Source organism: Astatotilapia calliptera, chromosome 16, assembly GCF_964374335.1.
Source record: "Astatotilapia calliptera chromosome 16, fAstCal68.1, whole genome shotgun sequence".
NCBI classification, from domain to species: domain Eukaryota; kingdom Metazoa; phylum Chordata; class Actinopteri; order Cichliformes; family Cichlidae; genus Astatotilapia; species Astatotilapia calliptera.
In genome coordinates this window covers 1,775,762-1,797,119 of record NC_137437.1, presented here as the reverse complement: position 1 = coordinate 1,797,119, position 21,358 = coordinate 1,775,762, and the positions used below count along the sequence as shown (strand labels likewise).

Genomic DNA, 21,358 nt, shown 5'->3' with positions numbered 1-21,358 from the left:
AGGAGTGGGGAGCCGAGTCAAAACAACGAGAAGAAAAATGAACAAAAGCAGTTTAGTTGTAGTTATACTTGGTTTCAAGCCCAAACTAAGGTGCTTCATCTGTGGCTGCATTGAGCATCGTTGACACACCTGATGGTATATTAGAAACTTTATTAGATCAGCTGTTTGCAGAGAGTGCTAAACACGATCTGCAACAGCACTTAGGAGGGTGATACGTATCCAAGGTTCTGCCCAAAGCATCGGTCTCGGCTTGCCTTCCTCCCACAGTGCCAAGTGTTCCCTATCAGTGATGCACTTGCACCTGGACACGTGCATCACTGATGTTGTGTCAATGAAAACGTGATTCATCAGACTGATGTGCTGATGCTCACGTGCCCATTGTTGCCCCTATCATGGTGGAGCTATGGATCAGACCCCACGGGCCGGCCTTCATAACCAAAGCCATACCAGCTTTTACTGGTTTAACAAAGTCTGTGTCAGGTATGGAGGAACCAGGACGTATGGATGAAAACTGGGCTATTAGAACAAATCATACATGGACAAGCCGACATACACACAAACTGAACTGCTGCTACACCTGCAGTAGCCTACATTTTGACTTACAAAAGTCTGTTTAGTGCCCCAGTTTAGCGAGTGCCTGGTGCAGTCTGCAGGCTGTGCTTACATGACACCAACACAAAATTCTAAAACTAAATAACCAAAAACAAAACAATAAAATCCTCAAATTGAAAGTAAACAAATTTTAAAAAATAAAGGTAAGCTGATAATCATATAACCTGCACACACTCACCATGGAGTCAAAACACGATGAACCTCCATTAGAGGTGGAGACTTTGACTTGGCTCTTCCCCTTCTCCGTACTGCACAGGCCGACCACTGACGAGGGTCGGCTGTGAGAGGACGCGGTAGTTTGATTCCCTGAGGATGAGCGGTTTCTGGTCAGCGATGAGCTGTTGCCTCCTCCACTCTGCTGATTGTGGTAGACGATGGGTGACTGCAGAGCTGCAGACAGAAAAAGCACTTTAGATGAGGCTCATTTAAGTACAACAGGGGACATATTTCAGGACATTTTGTTATAGACACACACAAACTGCATTTCTGTTAAAGGTAAGACAGAAAACACGGGGGTCGTTATTTTTGTTTGGATGGGTTGCCTACCTTCTGGGAACGAGCTTAAGGAAGTGACAGATATCAGGCTTTATCATGTTTCCACCTAAACTACTTTATGATCATGGCAGTTTTATTTTAGGTGGTGAAGGCACCACAGCCAGAAAGCAACCGTCTTCTCGTTTATGTGCCAGTTTGTACAATCATTTTTTAAAGCATGCTAGGTTAAAAATTAAAAGTAGCATCCTTAAAATTTAGGAGAAAATAACAAAAAACCTATAACGTGCTTTCACAAACGTGAAGCTCGAGTGAAAACAAAGTAATATTCTACTGAACACAAAGACCCTCAGTGTTTCCTCACCAGACAGGAAGTTGCTTTGAGCATCCAGGAGTTCCTGAATGTGTTGGACCCAGACCTGCTTAATGTCAACATTGGCTGCCTGCAGGGTGAAACGCTCCGATGATCCGCGACTCAGCAACACAAACTTACAGGGATCATTATCCACACTGTCCTCCAGACCCAAGTAGGATACCTGCGTGGAAAAGATAGTTTACAGTGTTAGACCAACACCATCTCACAAACCACCAGGTCCTCTCCTGCAGGAGCCTGGAGGAGGGCGTGGTTCGAGGAGCTCGCTAGGAGGTCTATGTATATTCTCATTCTTCAGTATGACCTGCTCATATACACTTCATTTAAAGCACAGTCTGCTGTGTCTTTGTGATGAACATACTGCATGCACACAAACATAGGCACAGCTTTATTGCAACCATCTACACACACGCTCCTCTGTGCTCTCCAATGATTTTGTCCAACATGATCAAATGTGGATGAAAACCTGGTTTTAAAGACTGAAGTCAGGACATGTGTGAGCTTTTGTGTTCTTCATGAGATTAAACCAGTTCACTGATCACAGACCTTTAACCCACTTTTTGTAATACCTTAATGCTCTTTTTGAACTGGTAGCCAGGTGTGGACGAGCCTTTTCTCAGCAGCTCACTGAAGATCACGATTTGCTCAAACAAGAAGACTCGTCGTTCCTTCGAGCGGGACAGGACGCCGGCGTCTTGCACCGTAACAAAAAAGGTTTCCTGCTGCAGCAGTTTGCCCTGACTGGTCAGTTTCCCCTGCAGAGAAACCAGGTTGATATAAACATTACTCTCTTAGGCTTTACAGCACGCCACACATGTCATAGTGTGTGCAGCACATGTCATTGTGAAGACCCACAAAACTTACCTCAAATCCCTGCAGCCGACCCAAATTCATCATGTCATTACACAGTTTCGGGACCTGAGACATCAAGCCTACTGCTTTCTGTAAAAGTCATGGACAGAGATATTTAGATAGTTTTTCATTTGAGGAGGATGTGTCAGCACAAACATGCCGGATTGAAAAGCATTTTACATTTTTACCTCAATTTGTTCACAGTCCATTCCTGCCTTTGAGCTGTACTTCAGGAAATCCTGAGGAAGAAGAGAAGCCCAACTTTAATCAGTCTAACCAAGCTTGCTACCATCAACACTTTCATCTAATAGGAAAAACAACAAAAACCGCAAAAACGGCAAAAACAGCAAAAACGGCAAAAACAGCAAAAACAACAAAAACAGGAAAAACAACAAAAACAGGAAAAATAGTAAAAAACAACAAAAACAGGAAAAACAGGGAAAATGGTAAAAACAGCAAAAACAACAAAAACGGCAAAAACAGGAAAAACAGCAAAACAGTAAAAACAACAAAAACAGTAAAAACAACAAAAACAGTTCCTCTTGGCCAAAGAAATGTTAAAGCTTCAATATGCAGAAATGTAAACGATAATGTAAAGGACAGTAAGTCAGGTTAGAGTAACATGTGGAGCACAGTTATGCTCTTTGGCATTTTCTTTTGTGATAAGGAGAGACTGTGTGTGTCTGTCACCTTCAGTAAAAGCTGGTATTTGGTGATTCTCTGGATTGGTTTGATGAGGAAGTCACTGATGGACAACCTGGACTGGATATCTTGTTGGATTCCCTGGAAGAGAAATAACCGAACTGTGTGTCCTTTTGTCCACTTCACACAAATACTCCCAATAACATCACACAAAGACAGTATCAGTCCAGATAATTGAGGGTCGTCCCTGCATTTCATATCGAGGATGAATGTAAAAGAACATTGCCGTTTAGATCACACTGCACACCTTCTGCTAATGATGAAGAGAATCAAAGCTTCACCTACATCGAAATACGTGTCGTATTCTGCCACGATGAACTCTGACTTGGGCTTATTCTGACAATAAACAACATACATGTGGAGCCTTCTCTCCTGTAAAGACAAAGGAGCTTTGATTAGAGAGCAAATCACTGGGACAGCAGAGATTATGTACTCTAGTGCGGTGACACAATCACGACACGGTGTTTATCTAACGTGTTTAATGAAGAGCTCAGGGAGGTGTTCATGGTCATCCAGGCATTTCTCCAGTTCTCCTACAAAGAAACTGACAGATAAAGATTGTTACTATCCCCTCGCCCCGTCCTTCACGCCATCATTTCCAGCCGACACTCGACTTACTCTCTGTGCCAGTCATAAATCTGGTGGATGTTCCCAAACACGATTTTGTCTTTTCCTTTCATGTCGTCTGGGACGCCCTTCTCCTCGATCCTCTTCATGAACCCCTGCAGTCAAAGTGTTGATAACTTTTGAACCCAAATGTACATTTCCTGATGCCCTTTGTTTAAATGGCAGGAGACCGCTGCACAGAATGATTCTGCAGAAGCACTCACCTCCACCACGATGCCCAGGTCTTTGACATAGTCCTTCTCTGTCTGAATCAGCTCGTTCAGAACAAACCTGTGTTAAAAAACAGCTAAGTTAACACAGAGCTCCTGTTCCTGCTGCAACAGAGGACTAGTGCCTTAGTGAATGCTTCACACTGTAAACATGGTTATTTCTTGAGGTTCCAACATCTGCCTCCATCTCACTCTCTCCTTAGGGCAGAGGTGTCCAACTCCAGGCCTCCAGAGCCGGTGTCCTACAGGTTTTAGATGTGTCCTTGACCTCCTCATCATGTCTTGAAGTTCTCCAGAGGCCTGGGAGTGAACTAATTATTTGATTCAGGCGTGCAGGGTGTCCAGGGTGAGATCTAAAACCTGCAGGACACCGGCCCCGGCTCCCACTCTAAGCATCTTCAGCTCCGCCCCCTATAGCTTCCACATGTTTTTTGTCACTACCATGTTGCAAAGTTTCACTTTCATTCTTGCTGCTATCCTGTCACAAATCACCCCTGACACTCATCTCCACCCGCCTCCAGCCTCTTCATCTCTTGTGCACTGTCTGTTACTTGGTTGACCCCCAGCTAAACTCATCCACCTTCAATACCTGGACTCTAAGATAAGATTGACAATTCTGTCTGTAGTAAGTTACACTGAACAGAATCGAGAGTCGATGCAGAAAAGAGCTGGCAGTGATGCCAACAGATATCGCAGTGATTAGGTCAGGTGGAGCATGAAGTGCTATGGTGGAGGTGGCTTGTGCATAGCATAGCATCTGTGGACCGGATCAAGCAGTACTGAGATCAGCTGAGCTATGGCTGTGCTTTTGTTGAACAAAGGCTACCCTCCATTTTCTAAATTCGAAGCAGTTCAAAGTAGAAGAAAGAGTCGCAGTACTTACATCCGTCCTCTCATAGCTTTTGCTCTCTGCTCCTGTTCAGGGTTGCGTGGCTGAACAGGAGTGGTTTGTTCAGGCGGACAGAGGGGGGTAAACCCCGGGTACACCCCTGGTTCTAGACTCTGCAGACATGAGAGGATCAGAGTTCAGGTGATTATGTCCCACTGATTTCTATCAATATCAGTAACGTTCAGCATACTCAGATGTTGAATATGTAACAACTCCACATAATCAAACCACACAAACACGTGTGATGCCAGCAGAGGGCAGCAGGAGCTTCAAACATGCGCGCTAACAGCTGCTGTCTGTGAACACTGCAGCAGCAAACTGACACTTCTGCTTTGTTTCATTGCAAATCGTGTCTATTAGATGATAGCAGAGAGTAATCAGCTCAGCAGTAAATGTCTCTGCAAGTCTGTCTACGGAAACTCCACAGCACATACAGCATTTCATACATGCAGCAGTGAAACATTCAGAGACATGCTGGGGTCCAAAAGACACTTTTATTCTTTTATTCATTTTCCAGAAAGTTTCCTGAGATTAAAATCTGGTATTGAAGAAAGACGAGGCCAAGAAGGAACAACGTTAAAGCTTAAGCCAGCCTGTCCCAGGAGTCTCTCTACTCTGTGCCGCTCTCTCGGTTTGGATCTATTCCTCCTGTTTCTCATATTTGCCGTCTTACTATTTAGATTTTAATTGTGCACAGTTAGTGTGGAGCACCCACAATTTCCTTGTACACGTGCAATGACAATAGAGGGCTATTCTATTCTGTTCTATTCTATTCTATTGTAGAAATAGGGCAGCTTTAAAGGCCTTTCTTACTTGCTTCACTTGTGATGTCAACCTTTTATGTACAGTCTATGACAAAGACAAGTCCGGATGTTTCTGTTGTAGTACCAGGTCCACATGAACACACTGCCAGACTGTGGACCTCCATTTATCACAAACCAAAGCAGCTGAGAATGAACATGAATTTTTACCATCACTTGGTTAACAGACTACAAAGTGCTTCAAAGCTATGTTGCCAGAAGTATTCCCTCACCCATCCAACTCGCTGAACTCAGGTGTTCCAGTCTGTGCTGTGGCCACAGGTGTAGGAAAACAAGCACCTGGCGTCCAGACTGCCTCTGCCAACAGGAATGGTCGCTCTCAGGGGCTCAGTGAAGTGTACGCAGTCATGGTCGAGCACTACAGACCTCCAAACTTCATGTGAACTTCAGATAAGCTCAAGAACAGAGCATATAGAGCTTGATGGATTGGGTTTTCATGGCAGAGCATCCAAGCCTTACATGACCCAGTGCAATGCATCAGATGCAGTGGTGTAAAGCAGGCTGGACTCTAGAGCGGTGGAGACGTGTTCTGTGACTAATCACACCTCTGTCTACCATAAGAACAGCATACCAAGATGCTGTCATGCACACCGCTAAACCTTGTGGAAACCACTTTCTCAGAGTGTTCCCAGAGCGAGCTGAGGGCTGGAGGCCACCGACTCAGTCTTGCTGTCAGAAACAGTATAGTTTTCTAACTGGAGTCACATAAACCCCAGCAGGGTGAGCAGTCATCATATTAAACCCTGTGGATGTCACTCAAGTTCATACTTTTCATAACATAGTGTATTAGTGTTATTAGACAGCAGACAGGCTGGAGTGGTCGGCACATTGCGTGCCTTCACTGTGTGGACGTCACAAGTCATTTTAAAATGAACAAAGAAGAGCACCTGTTAGACCGTGCTAACTAACACACACTCACCATCTTGGTTTTAACCAGTTTCTCTATGGCGCTAACTAGCTCTGCAGCACTGGGCACCTCAGAGGAAGACTGCAGAGAGGTGAGCAAGGACGAAGACTGAGAGAGGACAGGGGGAACAGAAAGTATAGGTGTTTATTAAATATGAGAATGATAAGAAAGAAATACAGAGAAAACCAAAGAAACGAAGAGCAGGAAGGAGAGAAAATCTGTTAATCGGCAGAAGACAGCAGCTACAGATGGACACGCTCCAAGATAGGAGTGCTTGTGTGAGTGGGCGAATGAGGCATGTTGTATGTAGAACAGCGCTATATAAGAATCAGTCCGTTTACCAAACCCAGCCCCGTTTATTAGACAGCAGATCGAAGCAGACGAGCAGAACGTGGTTCAGCTGGTCACACAAAATCATCTGTTTTTATACTTTAAGCAGATCCAGCTGATCAGAGTAAACCATGAGTGTAAGTAACAGCATATTTCCCACAGGCAACACTTGTGTAATTACAGGCTGACCTAAGCCAGACCTACAGCAGCCTGTCTGGGAGCCTAACCTAAGGGAAAAACTCTGCTGGGCCGAATTACCTTGTCATCAGGATCTGATGGGTCGTTGATGATCTTCATACGGGGAGGCAGAGGGGTGTGGGCGTCTTCATCCTGCTCCTCCTCCCCACCACTCTGCATCCCAGACGTCTTAGACAGGATGTTGCCATCTCTGCTGATGACTCTCTGAGAGGAGACACACAGCATCAGCAGCTGGTTACGTACCACGTTACTGGTCCCACTGATAGTAAGATACAACATGACTGTGCCATCTATGAGCCACATATCTTTTCACTAATAAAACAATAAAGTGGCAGCTGTTCCTGGAGAGTTCAGCTCTCTATAAAACCAGTCTGACATCAAAGACAGAGCTTATTTCATTTGCAGAAGCAATGACGAATCATAGGCTCTCGTGCTTCATGGTTCGGGCTTTTAAATAAACCTCGTTAAGCAGTCGAAGCTTATTGTTTTTCCAAATCGATTTGTTTCTGTGGATCCTTTCACGGTGACACTCAGTCACGTAGAGGCTCAGAAACACTGATGTTATCATATTTTTTGGCTAACACTGCGGATACAGGATAAAACGCATTCGTCCATCAGGGAGGGAGCCATGGCTGTGATCACGTTTGTCTGTGTGGGTGTTTTCGTGCGTAAGAGAAGGAAAAACTTTTCACACAAAAAGAGGAACCTCATCTATTTACCACCTGTTATGTGAATCATGTATATCTTAGGATAGCACCGACAGCAAAAGCTTTTTTGTCACATGCATTTCTGCCCCGGTTCATGACTTTCTGCAGTTTAAATAAATGACACTGTTGTGTTAGTGGAGTGTTACACCTCTCATCAGACAAAGTCAAACTTAAGACGAACAAAGTTTGAGAAAGTTTACTGAAACACGTGTGTCATATTTCAGGATAAATACAGATATATTGACATAAATGCTCACACAGCTCTGCAGTCAGTTTGTGAGTGACAGGCCAATCAGGTGAAGCTGTACCTGTTTGCATCCCAGCACCATCACACGATCTCAGCACTGGGAATGTTCAGTGCTTCAGCAGCCACAGTGTTTGTAACACAGATCAGGAAACCACCCTCAGTGCTTACCTCACCAGTGACATCATCCTGCAGGGTAAGGTCAGGCTGACCCAGGTCGATGCTCTTCCTGATTTCCTCTTTTCCTGTTCCTGGCCCTGACAACAAGTCGCAGCCAGTCAGTCACAGAATCACTTTAACACTCAAACACACACAGATGTGAAGATGTGTCAGGCATTGTGCGCACGTCTTAGTTTTCCTCTCTGCGAGTGCCGTCAGCTGAACTGTGTCCTCTGCTGTCACAGACTTGTTCACAGCTTAAACCAGTTTCTCGTCACCAGCTGCAGCGGTTTTTCACCCATTCTGTGTTCATTTTCACCACTAATCAGTGGATTACTCCAACTTAACTTCTCCTCCCACAACACTACATTTGAGCTCGGGTTTTTGGACTTCGCTGTGTTTTCTGGTTGCTGGTCTTTAACTCCTTGTTTGGAGTCCGAGGGTCATTTTTACATTACACTCTCCAAACATCCAGCAGCACCTTTTCAAAGTTCTTCAAACATTGTCATTTACAAGTGATGCTATGGAAGCCCGTTTCCGCCACAAAAAAAAAGGATCCATAACTTACAATTTCGAGTTACTTTCTCGAAATTTCGAGTTAATGTGTCGAAATTTCAATTTATTAAACTCACAATTTTGAGAAAAGCAACTCGAAATTTCGAGTTAGCGCTGCCAATCAGTAATCTACGTGAATGACGTCATTTCCTCGTTACCCAGAAGCTGAAGCCCTCAGCTACAAATGCCACAGCTAAGCTACCGGTATTACATCCAGTCGTGAATGCACAGATTGCTGAGTGTTTTCAGCCTGGCTTCAAAAATGATAAAATCCTTGTGTTATTAGCTGAATCACATGGTGTTGCTATCAGCAAACGTACTCGCCAAAGCGCCAATTTGTTGGGATCCGTTTTTGAGTGCGTGCCATATGCTTCCGGGTAACAAGAAAGCGACCTCATTCAGGTATATTTTTGATTGGCAGAGCTAACTCAAAATTTCGAGAAAATAACTCCAAATTTCGAGTTATGGATACTAGCTGTTTTGTTTTTATTTAGTGGCGGAAACGGGCTTCCATACGATGCAGCTGCGAGCATGACAACGTTAAAAATAACTGAAGGAACAAATGAAAGCAGCTTTAATGTAACTGAAACCGTGTTAGCAGGAAAGCTGCTGCAGTGTAATAACAAGCTAAAGGAGCTTCAGTGTGGAGAGTGGAGGTGTTTGCAGCACATTAACATGTCATCATGACCGTTTCTGCCCCTCTCACCTGGCTTCTTCTGTTTGTGATTAGGAAGTTTCTTAACAGAGCTGCCACTGAGGCGGCGGACCGGACTGGTCAGCCACTTCCTCAGAGTGTTCCCAGAGCGTTTGGGACCAGGAGAGCTGGACTGCAGGGAGCTGAGGGACGGCTGCGGCTGAAGGTTGGCCACCGATTCGGTCTTGCCGTCCGAGCCGCCAACAGTGTAGTTTTCTGAAAGGAGTCACACAACATATGATTTTTTTAAAACACACACCATCTGTTATGTAACCTGTTGCTTTGACTTCAGGCTGTGTGCTCAACATACTAAAGTGATGTGTGGATTTAAGCTCTTCAACACTAATCAGTAAGTTTACACTGTAAACAACGTGACAGGGCCGTGCACTCGTATCAGAACATTTTTATTAGTCCTGTATCCAGGTAAACATCTCATTGAGATTAAAGCCTCGTTTCCGAGGGAGGCCTGGCATCGTGGCAGCAAAAGTAAACAAACAAACATACAAAGTCTTTCTTTGTCTGCAGAGTCGGTGTGTTTCTGGAAAAATATCAATCCTGCTCATCAATTTCTTTATGGTAAAAAAGAGGAACACCTGGTCCCACTCTGCACTCAGCGTATACAGCTGATAGGGAGAAGAGCCCAGCATCATCCTGCGGTACTGACATTAATCCAACCAACACATCAGGTCTGCCTAAACGTCCTGGTCTGTGTTTGCACCACGATCCACACGTCACATCACCTGACCCAAGACTACAGTCATGTGAAATTATTTCAAATACTTCTGACAGCTATAAATATCTGCTGTGATGGGGACAAACGTGCAGGCACAGGAAAGCCAAGCTCTGTGGCAACGGACGCACTCAGAGGTCCAGATGAGCGAGTCTGTCACAAACAAGCATCTGTGCAGCAGCTGCCATGTCGCACACACACACATGCACACACACACATGCACACACACACGCTCCCAGGTGGCACTCACACTCCTCCTTCCTTTGCTGTGGTGTCACATTAGTTTTCATTTTAATCGGTTTTTGTCATTTCTATCGCTCGATCCAACTCTTCGATTTGAGCATCGAGGGTGGGACGGGAGTCTAGGACAGTCGTCAGGGTCCACCCTCGGACAGGACAGCCATTTAACAACCATTCAGATTCACAACTAAAGGTAATGTAGCATCACCAGTTAACCCTGCATGTCTTTGGACTTCGAGAGGAAGCAGACACATGAGACACGGGGAGAGTGCAAATTTGCCTGGATTCAAACCCACAACCTTGTTGCTATGAGGTGAATATAAATGAATAAATGTACACATGGTCTTGAGGTTGTGCTTCCTGTCGTATTCATCTTGTACAGCCAGAAACATCAGACTGTGTGAATGACTTGAAGAATAAATAGCAGTCACGCGTCAGGAGTTGCTGCATCAGCTGCTCTCACACACACAGCTGGCAGCAATGGGTAGAGGCTGTATGTGCCAGATTCCCACAGGAGCTGAAGGAGGGTTAAAGGTCAGGGGTCTCCTGAGGTGTTCTGCTGTAGCATAGGAGCTAAGTTAAGAGATTGGAGGAAGAAAAACTCCTATCTGGTATTTGAATGTGTCATATTTATACACAAGCAGGCTGTTTCTGGGCTGCAGACGCTAAAACATGTGACAACATGTCACAATCACAGATATTACATCAGACCTCAGTACGACCAACAGCGTGCAACAGCGCACACTAACATACACACTGCTGTTGAGTGTACGGTTCAGTGAGCACTGTGGATCAGGCTGAATGAAACATTCAATCTATTTGTAGATCTGGATCAAAATAGTTATAGTTTGGAAACAGAAGGTTGGGTGTGACGTGGTCAAACATCCTCATACGTGCTAATGAAACCCAAGTTTCAATCTCAGAAGTGTTTGCTTCTCACAGCAGTACAACACACAGGGTGTGGTTGCACGATCTGATATCCTCGTGTTGGTGTTGTTCCCAGATCATCATAGTAAATGTTGCTCCAGGATCAACATTGCAAGTGACCAATCAGAATGTTGTGACGTCATACTTTTGCGACTTCGGGAAAAAGCGGCGTAAAACAAAAAACTGTACTTAAGCTGCGAGAAACCGCCTCTGTCCGCCGATCAACGGACCCTGACCCTGACCCGTTAATAAACAGTAAGCAGAACTGATATTGTCCTTGCAACATTGGAATTTCAGAAATGCACGAATGGCTTGGCGCACAAAAGAATAACATCACAACAATGTGATTGGTCACTTGCAATGTTGAACCTGGAACAACATTTTCATGATGGTCTGGGAACAACACCAACACGAGGATATCAGATCATCCGGGTGTGGTTAGCCAGCCAGCTGCTCACTAACCACAAAACACTGATTGCAGTTCACTTCACAGCCGTGGTGTCATCAGGAACAAAGGTGTTCTGGCCGTTACAGCGAGATATTTGAAAGCAGCTAAAGCCATCATGTTTATTTTACAGCAAACGTGACTACATTGCAGCTCTAACACAGTCCTGTGGGACAAAGATCTTCTTCCTGAAGTCACCCAGCGAGCAGAGACAGTGTGGGTTGGGGAGTGTGTACTGGAGGTTATTTAACTTGTTATTTGAGATAACTGTTAAACACAGGAGCCAAGGTCACCTGCTGCAGCGGGGCAGCTGTTTCTCTCTGATAGAAACGCGGCGGCGCTGGGACTTTGCTACGTTTATAGCTTTGGTCAGTGTGCGTGCACAAGCTCCACTCTGACCACTCATCACTGCTGTAGGATAACGAGCCCAAACGGTCACCTGACCTCGACCTCACTGAACAGTTAAGAGGACACTTAATGACATCACTCCAAGTGCTGTGGGGCAAAGTCAGTCATGTGTTTCTGAAGAGTCACAGCTCACCTCCTCACCTTTGTGTCTCAGCACAATCAGTGCTCGTCACCGGGTGACCTTAGCATGTGGTTAACCACAGAAACCTGTTATGGACTTGAGTGCACGCACACACACACACACACACACACACCTCAGTGTGCTGCTGTCAGCTGAATAGTCAACAGGAACAGGTGGTAAAGGAGTATAACACACAGCAAACACACAGCAGCATGACAAAGAGAGGACAGATAAGCCTGCATTACAATTTATTCGGCATTTCCGTCCAGACTGTGTAAGATACAGCTAGACTGCTTCAGCTGTTTTTACATATAAAGCCGAGAACTTAAGGCCAGCTGAAGCAGAGATGTTCTAGTTGCTTAAATGCTAGAGCTCATCATGCACACTGATGTTTCTAAAGGAACAAGGTTACTCACACTGGTCATGTTTTGCTTGGACAATGATAAAGTAGAGCAGCGAGTGACAGGAAGGCAGAGCAACAATGGTGCCAAACCCCAAGCAGAAAGACTAACCAGTCTACCTTAATGTCTGAAGATATTTTCTATTATATAAAACACTTTATTTTATTATCACCCTAAAATGTCATCATACTCAAATATTCCCAGCCTAAAGTTTAGTTTTACAAACAAAACTCGAATTAGCCAGTGATTATAAATGATTAACAGCCCCAGTAAACCAGTAATAATACAGTTGGGCCAGCATTCGGGATAATGGTGGGGACTACACAGAGCTGTGGTGTCGTCCTGATGGCCAAAGTCAGGTGAGAACTCACAAGGAAGTCATTGTTCTACAGAGAGACAGAGTGACTACTGTTAAAATCCCCATCACTCACTATATTTAATCATAGTCTCACACAAACACACACCTCGGGTCCTCCCAGTACAGATTAAACGAGCTGAAGCAGCAGAACAAGGTTTCGGTTTCATTCTCTGCCTCACACTGTGCTAAACACCACACACATTCACACTGTGTCCATGAATGCTTCTATTGATACAAAAGTACTAAAACTCAGACCCATTACACACACACACACACACACACACACACACACACACACACACACACACACACACACACACACACACACAAAGCATGTCTCCTGTTATTACTCCACTTCCTGTTTTCTCTTGCTGAGCAGAAACTTCACAAAAGCTGATGGCGTATGATTTAACAGCTGAGCAGTGTTGGGGAGTAACTGAGTACATGTGCCGCCGTTACGTATATAAAAATATGAGTAACTGTATTCTGTTACAGTTACCGCTTAAAAAGATGATATTCAGAATACAGTTACTTTGTTGAACTAAAGGGATTACACGGCGGTACTTTCCTGTTTCATAAGGCTATAGCCTCTATTTTTGGTAATTCCACGCCAGTGGAAACCCAAACAAAACACGCTACAGGCCCTAATGCCCGCGTCTCAATCCCGCGTCTCATAATGATGTGAAGAAATATTTTAAAAAAGATTTAATATGAAGGCAACAGGCAGAGTGTTACAGGCATCGCCCTAAAGCATGCAGGGCAGTGTAGTCCGTGCTGCAGGGAGGATGGACTGTCATACCAGTTATGTGTCTGTGAGTGAGGAGGGAGAGAAAGGAAAAGTAGGAGCTGTCACGGAGCAGAAACGGGAGCTGGAAGCATGTAAATATAATAATAACCACTGCAGCCAAACAGAGAGCCTGACGAGCCCAGCTGTGAGTAAGCTGTTAAGACTCGACTGTACACTGTGTCCGTGTTTTCCTCTGAAACAATAAGCTCTGTTGCAGCAGCCTTTCAACGCCTCTCTCTGTCTCTCACTAGCAAAGTCGACCCAGACAACAAAGTAAAGCTAGTTTTCAGCTACGAGCCCAACACGAACCCCACGTATCAGCCAGAGGTCTCTTTACTACGGTTCCCAGCCTGCGGCTCCACGACCTGCAGGCTGGGCCGTAGGGGTTTGGTTTTTAGTGGATCGGGTGGAAGTCCGAGACGGAGGGCCTGGCACTCCGATTCCCGGCTTCTGGAATCTTATCTTCAGTCTTATGGTGTTTTTGCACAGTATTTGAACCCCACTAATACTAATGTAGTCATCACCAGGAGCTGTTGCATAAAAACAGAAGAAAGAGACAAAAGTGTGCCATAGTTAGCAGTTAAAGGGGGCCGGTGTGGCACAGCACCAGAACGACTGCAGGTGTCCATCAGTTTCGGTTGTGGTAACTCAGCATCCAGCTAGCCGAGACTGGTGAGCATAAAGGGAATAAGATGTTTTCACAGGTTGTTTCAAATGCAATGTTTCTATCGGCTCAACAAACATCAGCAAACACACAAACTGCTTGTGTGCAGTTTGTCGTACAGCGTGTTGCAGCCACAGGTCCAGCTGCTGTATTTTAGAGAGCGCTAACTTCACTCAGAGATGGAGAAAGAGAAGAAAGACGCGACAGGAAGAAGAGAGCTTAGATTCAAAGGGAAGGATGCTCGGCGGGGTTTGACAGTCCTCATGTTTTTAAACCAGATATTGGGTTTGTACATGTGACATTATGATTTTACATAGGGCTGGGCGATATGACCCAAAATTCATATCTCGATATTTTTTAGCTGGATGGCGATATAAGATATATATCTCGATATTTTTTTTAAGCCATAAAGTAAGAACAAAAAGAGAGTTCTTAGTCAAAGCTGTGTCCCAGATGTCACACAGGCACTTTTATTAACATAGAGCAGATGTACATAAAATTTGCTCAAAAATAAATTATGAGCATTTATTAAATAATAATGCTCCATAAATAAAAGAAAACAATGTTGTTTTTGTGCATAACAAAAAGCTCACAAATGTGCAGTCAAAATGTAAACTAATAGACGCTGAGCATAGTAACAAAGACAGATTTCACAGCTGCTCTGTTCCCAACTTGTACTGCGTGACTGACAGCCTGGAGTTTGAAATCCTCTTCGCAACCACGTCTCTGAACAGGTGCCATTTATGGTCCTTATACACAGTAAGGTAATATTACGTTGAAGCACAGTACGTATCACTCCGCGAGGCTCAGCCGTAATGCTCCGACAATCCATCAAGCGGTGCAGCTCCGTAGCTTACCAAAGTCGTACTCAAACATTTTTTGACAGATTGCTGAGCGCCGTGTTCCACATAAAATCGGTTCGCGGCCATCAAGCACAACCAGAATTCATACATAAGGCGCGCTATCAACTTTTGAGAGAATGAAAGGATTTTAGTCCGTGCAGCACCTCTGGGCTGCATGGCGTTAGCGTGGTTAGCTAGCTAACACGTTGACGCCGTCCAGCCCCACGCACGGGGCGATGCGCAGTAACTCGTTAACGGAGATTTGCCGTGTCCATCTTGTCGCTTCCTGCAGGTGAAGCGATGGGGGAGGAGGGAGAGTTGTGTTCAGTGAAGGCGAGGCGGAGTAACGTTGCGTAAAGACGAAAGTGGACGAAAGAGAGGCAAACTTGCGGCTCCACAAGTATAATTATAACGTAACATAGACTATATCGATATAAAGGATATGGTCACATCTTATATCTCGTATAAAAATATATCGATATTTTTTAAAAACTCGATATATCGCCCAGCTCTATTTTTACATATTGTAAAACAAACTACGGCAGACTAACTGTGTTGTGTAAAGGCTGCACTATGCAGGCAGTGCAGGATAAACAGGTTAGTTTGCTGTACTGATGGATTCAACTGATCTGAAATCTACTGGAGCTCTTAATAGAAACGACTTTGAGTTGCGTTTCTTTTCTTTGAGCTGTTGAATTGCACTTTCAGCTCTTCCCTACTCGTTCTCTGTAAAGCAAAGTCACCCTTTCCAATGTAGCAACAGAAAAGAGGCATTTTTTATTTTCCTTCTTTTTCTCTGCTGATCCGAGTCGAGCTGAGAATATTCAGAAAAAGTTTGTATCGCTAACACATTAAGCTAACTGAACCGTCGAGGTTGGTAGAAACGTCCTTCAAAGAGCTACTTTTTACTTTGCTTTGAGGACATTTCAGAACATGTACTTGAATCAGTGCTTCAAATACAGAATATCTGTACTTTTGCCACCTCACATAGTTTGTGTGTTGCCTGTTCTACTCCCATCATGTGATTTTATCAATGACAGGAAGAGACACTAATCTGCAAAGACTTCATTCCTCTCATACCGCTCTCTAACCTGAACCCTTCTACTGACACAACTGCCACACTGACTGCTGCGTTCGATGTGAGTGAAATTCTGCAGCATTTAAGTGTCAAACACATTTGTGTTGTTTTACAACTTTATCCGGATTTTTCTTCATCGTTGCACGATCAGGTTTTCTAAGACGGTCCGAGTTTCTTGGCTGCAGAGCTGCAAAGATCGAGTGGTCAAAGCAGCAGCATTACACGACTGTACATCGCAGATAATTAAGTAAAGATCAGATCGATCCTCCCATAATGACTCAACAACATCTTTGTGTTGCATTAGACACTTTTACCCTGTCAGTGGAAATATCTACTGATTGACCGACAGCAGTACCATCAGCAGTGGAGCTCCACCCTTTCTTAAAATGAAGCAGCTAACGCAAAATCGTTTTCAGCCTTCTCAGTGAGAATGTGTCAAACGACAACATGCATGAAAGGAAAGCAGCATCACATCTGTCCAAACTGCACAATGTAGCGATTCATTTGTGACCAGCTGCTGACGTCAGACCAGTCTTTTTTGACTCTGACAAACGGCACAGGACTGGAAATGCATATGTTTTGTACTGGAACACAGTCTGTGTCACAGCTACTAAAACACTGTCAAACTTTTTACCCACGTTGTTTGGGTCTTACACGCTGACAGCTCAGCTCAGGCTTTGTCAAACTGGATGAGCTGCACCAAAAGCATAAGTAGGACCAAAGGAGAACACAGTATCCAGCTTTGTTCAGCAGAAAAGCACCTCCTCCAAGATCGTAGCGACAGTCTGCAATGTCACTATCATCTGTACTCCTAATTTTAAAGACTCATTGGCCGAATGTGGCTGCAGCCATGTTCGCTTTTATTGAGCCCCAGATTTGATAAAGTGAAGATCTGTTAATGCTAGCAGGGTTGGTTGTAAAGCTGGCTCCAGAGACTGAGCAGGTGAATAAAACGTTAACATGTTGAAAACATCAAAGACAATGTTGCTTTTTTTACAGGTTTGTCAGTAAAATCATGTCTCAGTGAAAAAAGAGAAATAAAGCAGAAGCTCTGTGTGGTAAGCAAAGAGACTCTGATGCTCTTCACTGGAATTCAATTTCCATTTGATGTGTTTTACTACGAGTGTTTCTCGTCGTATCTGGGAGCACGATAAGCCCACAACAGATCCTTCACTTCAGTTTGCTGCTCACGCTCTCTGAAAACATGGAATTCAAAAAATCTGTCTACCGTCACTACTCAGTCATCTCTGTCACCTCCATTTGAACCAGATATCTACTCTTTCATCTCATTTCAAATGTATGAATAAAGTCAAAGTAGAGTCAGCTGTGTTTGCATCATCAATGAGACAAACCCATGAAACAGACGAAGCGAGGCTTCAGCTTCAGGTTGGACGAGACCGAAAACATCGAATCTCAGCTGATGAAGCAGCATAATGTTGCCTCTGTCCATTATCTCTGCTCAGAGACTGTGTGTGTGTGTGTGTGTGTGTGCGTGTGTGTGTGCGTGCGTGTGCGTGTGTGTGTGCGTGTGTGCGTGTGCGTGTGCGTGTGTGTGTGTCCCTGAGGATCAGAGTCGTTTCCTGCTCATTTTCAGGTTTAATGGCCAAAGGACAGGACGCAGGATCACTTTAAGACCCCAGAAGTCAATTATTTAGTATTTCCACAGTGAATGAGGAAGTGTCTCTGTGTGCATGTGCCTGTGTGTCTCAAAAAAAGGACGGCATAGGAGTTTCCCATTTCCTTACAAGAGATGAGACAGTTTTCAGACTCTGGTGTCCTCAACAGTTAAACTGAGACACGGGGCCCTCTGCAGCCGCTGAGACGGCCTGGACCGTGGACCGCAGAGCTGCGCGTCTCTGGGATCTAATGCGCCCGTATTATTTGAGTGGCATGTATAAACCTGTTAAAATAATGAACTGGAACTAGTGTGACCAGTTCGGCTGCATGCCAATCGGTGCACTCTACACAGTTTTTAACATGAAACTCAAAGACTTGTTAGGCCAAAGTCCACAGTGTGTCCTCATGCACGCGCACACACACACGCACACACACACGCACGCACACAGTGCAGCGACACACTGATTGCTCAATCGAACACTTGACTTTCCAGACAGACAAGAAAGAAAGTGGCCTTTCACACTCTGCCTGGCTGACACACGGCTTCCTTTTGCACTCTTCATTTTCAATTCAAATCAGTTTCCAAAAAGACTAATTTCCATCATCTGTCCACAGGACGGACTTATTCAGTCACTCAAATCTGTCAAAATCAACTAATCTGTCTCTCACACACACACGCACGCACACACACACATAGAAAACACGAGCCAGTGTTCAGTGAGCCTCACAGAAGTCCAGTGTTGTGTGTCTGTGTCGCACCTGTGCCGTTGTAGCAGCAGCAGCGGGAGAGGACCCATCCACAGCAACGGCCGACTCTCTTCATTCTTGCTCACACACACATCCTACACTCACACACAACCTCAGACACACCTCCCTCCAGTACGTCCGACTCGGTCGCTAACCAGTTCGTCAGCTTGTTCCTGGGCTGAGTGTGAATTTCAAGAGTTTCGAGTCCTCACTGCCCAGATTCAGCAAAGAGAGAGAGTTTTAGTAATGTGGGAGGAGGAGATGGGGGAGGAGCACATTCTCTGTCTCTCTCTCTCAGACAAAGTTGTTCAGTTTCTCCCTCTACCTCCCCACGCGCTTCGGCTCAAAGGAATACGAGTCCCTGTTAATTATTTGAGCGGGCACCTTCCTCGTTGTGGAGGGCAGGACTGCACAAAGACACGGGAGTGTGTTTGATTCAACAATGTAGCAAAAACGTCTCTTTGCATTTAAAAAGACGAGACGGCTGCCTGGTATGTGAACATTCACCAGCAGCAAACAACATGTCCTGTACCTGAGTGACAGCAAAAGTTCCACTGACTCCTGACGTCCCAGTGCCTACAGTGTGGGAGTGTGTCCACTGACAGCAGGCTGCTGGCACAGCTAGAGCCAAGCAACTTTATTATTAAAATTAACTTGCATTTATTTTCTGATCTTCCTTAGTGGGTCCTCTGCATCTGAACGAGCAGAGGACTGTAAACAGCTTCCTGCTGTGTGTGCACTGCAGCAGCAGGTAAGCACGCGCACTTAGCCTAGATAACGTGCTTTCACCAGCACCTTTTCCCTGCAGTGTCCCATTTTGTTCATCTTGTATATCTACTGTCGCTACGCAGCAAAAAGCAAAGAGAATGGAACGATGCTGCAGTAAAGTGCCAGTTAATTATTTTCAAAAAGCTTTCAGAAAATGGAGATAATCAAGACAACGTGACACAGATATAAACTAATGTTCCCACGCTCTGTGTGTGACAGGACGACACGTTCATGAATGCTGTAAAATCTTAGGTACCTTAGACATTCAGTGTTCTTAAGGGAAAAATTAGTTCTCAGGAGAACTCAGTGTTTAAGATCAGTTCAAGGAATTTTCCAGGAATGGAGGAGTGCCCCAAAACCGTCTCTAATGTGATGCGTCGCAGCTCTCAGGTCCTCTGATGTCCAGCAGGTCTGACTTTCAGTTCAGTTAACATTAAACCCACACTTTCTTCACAGTCTTTCAGAGGACAAGGAGACCTACTTTACAGAGCAGTCACAAGACTCGAGACACACAGAGGGAAGCTTGAAACAGCTCGGCGGGACTTAAACGGGTTAATGAGCAGTTTTGACTGATTTATTAACAAACTGACGATTGTTAATGACAAACCCATCAGCTTGTGGCTGCCTTTAATTATCCTATTGTGTAAGCAGACAGGTTCAGTCACATGATACAGGAGGAGTCTGCATTGGAGGCTGATGATATATTTGTCTGGACCTACTCTGGAAAAGTCAGCCCCACCGTCCGGGATGGGAGCGCCTCCTAAATGTGCTATATTTCCATGTGTAGCGGCTGCAGTTGGCCAATTTGCATCGCTCCGCACAAATACAAAGCGCCCTTGTCATTTTCTCGAAAGCAGGAAACACTGTGGCTGCAGCAGGCAAATCAGCTGATTCTGTGTCTGTGTGAGTGCAAGTGAGACAACAGTGCAGAGCTAAGCTCCTCCGTGGTGTCCGCGAAGCTGGAAACAGACCGTCAGGAAGGACGGATATAGAAGGAAACCAAACTGCTGTGACTCAGTGCATTACTCCCATTTCTCCTCAGCACACACAGAGATGACCTGGGACAGATGCAGGAAGAAGGCATTCCAGCAGCTCCACTGCTCCCCCTGTAGGACACACATCAGACTGCAGGTGGAAGGATGGAAAGCTGCACCGACAGGATGCACAGGAGAGCTTCTTCAAATTTTGATGTTGCATCCCACGGCTCACAGAATTTCACCGTCTTTGTTCTTGGCAAAGTTAATGGGATCATTTCATCATTCACATTATCAGTCATCTCATCTCTGTCAGACATTACTGCTCAAGTTCACAGCAGAGACAACAGGCAGGCTGCCACTGTGGGTTACAGCAGGACAGAACAGAGGTTTGCTTCGCTTTCAGAGCCGTTACACATGCAGGATCATCCTGGATCATAAACGCACACACTCCAAATTCAGACATGGCAGTAAGAGAGAAATGAAGAGCGTTTGAATTACACTCACAGTCAGTGAGCACACTTCCCCAAACGGGGGAAACACCAGAGTGACTTTCCAAAACTAACAGCCACACTTTCCACGTTCTCTCCATGTGCTCGGGCTGTGTGACAGCCTTCTGTGAGAGCCACACCTCAGTATGACTAATGCCCTCATCTCACCAGCAGAGGTCAGCACAGACCAGCTGTGCCTCTGTCAGCCTGGTTAACACTTACACCCCCGGAGAGCAGTCATTTCGGGGTAGTACCTTAGACCCCCGCGGAGTCATCATTTTGCGTTTCTACCTTTAAAAGCCGGAGAGCAGTCAAATGCTGGAAGTGGAAGCTAAATTGGCTAGTCATTCATATGTATATTGGGTCGTTACCTAGGAATTCTGGAGGGA

General features: G+C 45.0%; 1 protein-coding gene across 2 annotated transcripts in view; it reads right to left on the bottom strand.

Moving 5' to 3' along the window:
* The window catches only part of kalrna (kalirin RhoGEF kinase a), a 154,342-nt gene that overhangs the window by 18,600 nt on the left and 114,384 nt on the right, over positions 1 to 21,358 (bottom strand). The window contains exons 41-55 of one of the 2 annotated variants that reach the window (XM_026144911.2): positions 9,384 to 9,587; positions 8,135 to 8,220; positions 7,073 to 7,216; positions 6,497 to 6,592; positions 4,751 to 4,869; positions 3,862 to 3,928; positions 3,650 to 3,753; positions 3,506 to 3,575; positions 3,317 to 3,403; positions 3,020 to 3,112; positions 2,518 to 2,568; positions 2,342 to 2,419; positions 2,047 to 2,232; positions 1,469 to 1,640; positions 791 to 1,002 (exon numbers count right to left, since the gene is read on the bottom strand). In XM_026144911.2, the coding sequence (XP_026000696.1) occupies positions 791 to 1,002; positions 1,469 to 1,640; positions 2,047 to 2,232; positions 2,342 to 2,419; positions 2,518 to 2,568; positions 3,020 to 3,112; positions 3,317 to 3,403; positions 3,506 to 3,575; positions 3,650 to 3,753; positions 3,862 to 3,928; positions 4,751 to 4,869; positions 6,497 to 6,592; positions 7,073 to 7,216; positions 8,135 to 8,220; positions 9,384 to 9,587 (1,769 nt within the window). The remainder of the gene's footprint in view (positions 1 to 790; positions 1,003 to 1,468; positions 1,641 to 2,046; positions 2,233 to 2,341; positions 2,420 to 2,517; positions 2,569 to 3,019; positions 3,113 to 3,316; positions 3,404 to 3,505; positions 3,576 to 3,649; positions 3,754 to 3,861; positions 3,929 to 4,750; positions 4,870 to 6,496; positions 6,593 to 7,072; positions 7,217 to 8,134; positions 8,221 to 9,383; positions 9,588 to 21,358) is intronic. The other variant, XM_080290743.1, reaches the window with a different exon arrangement.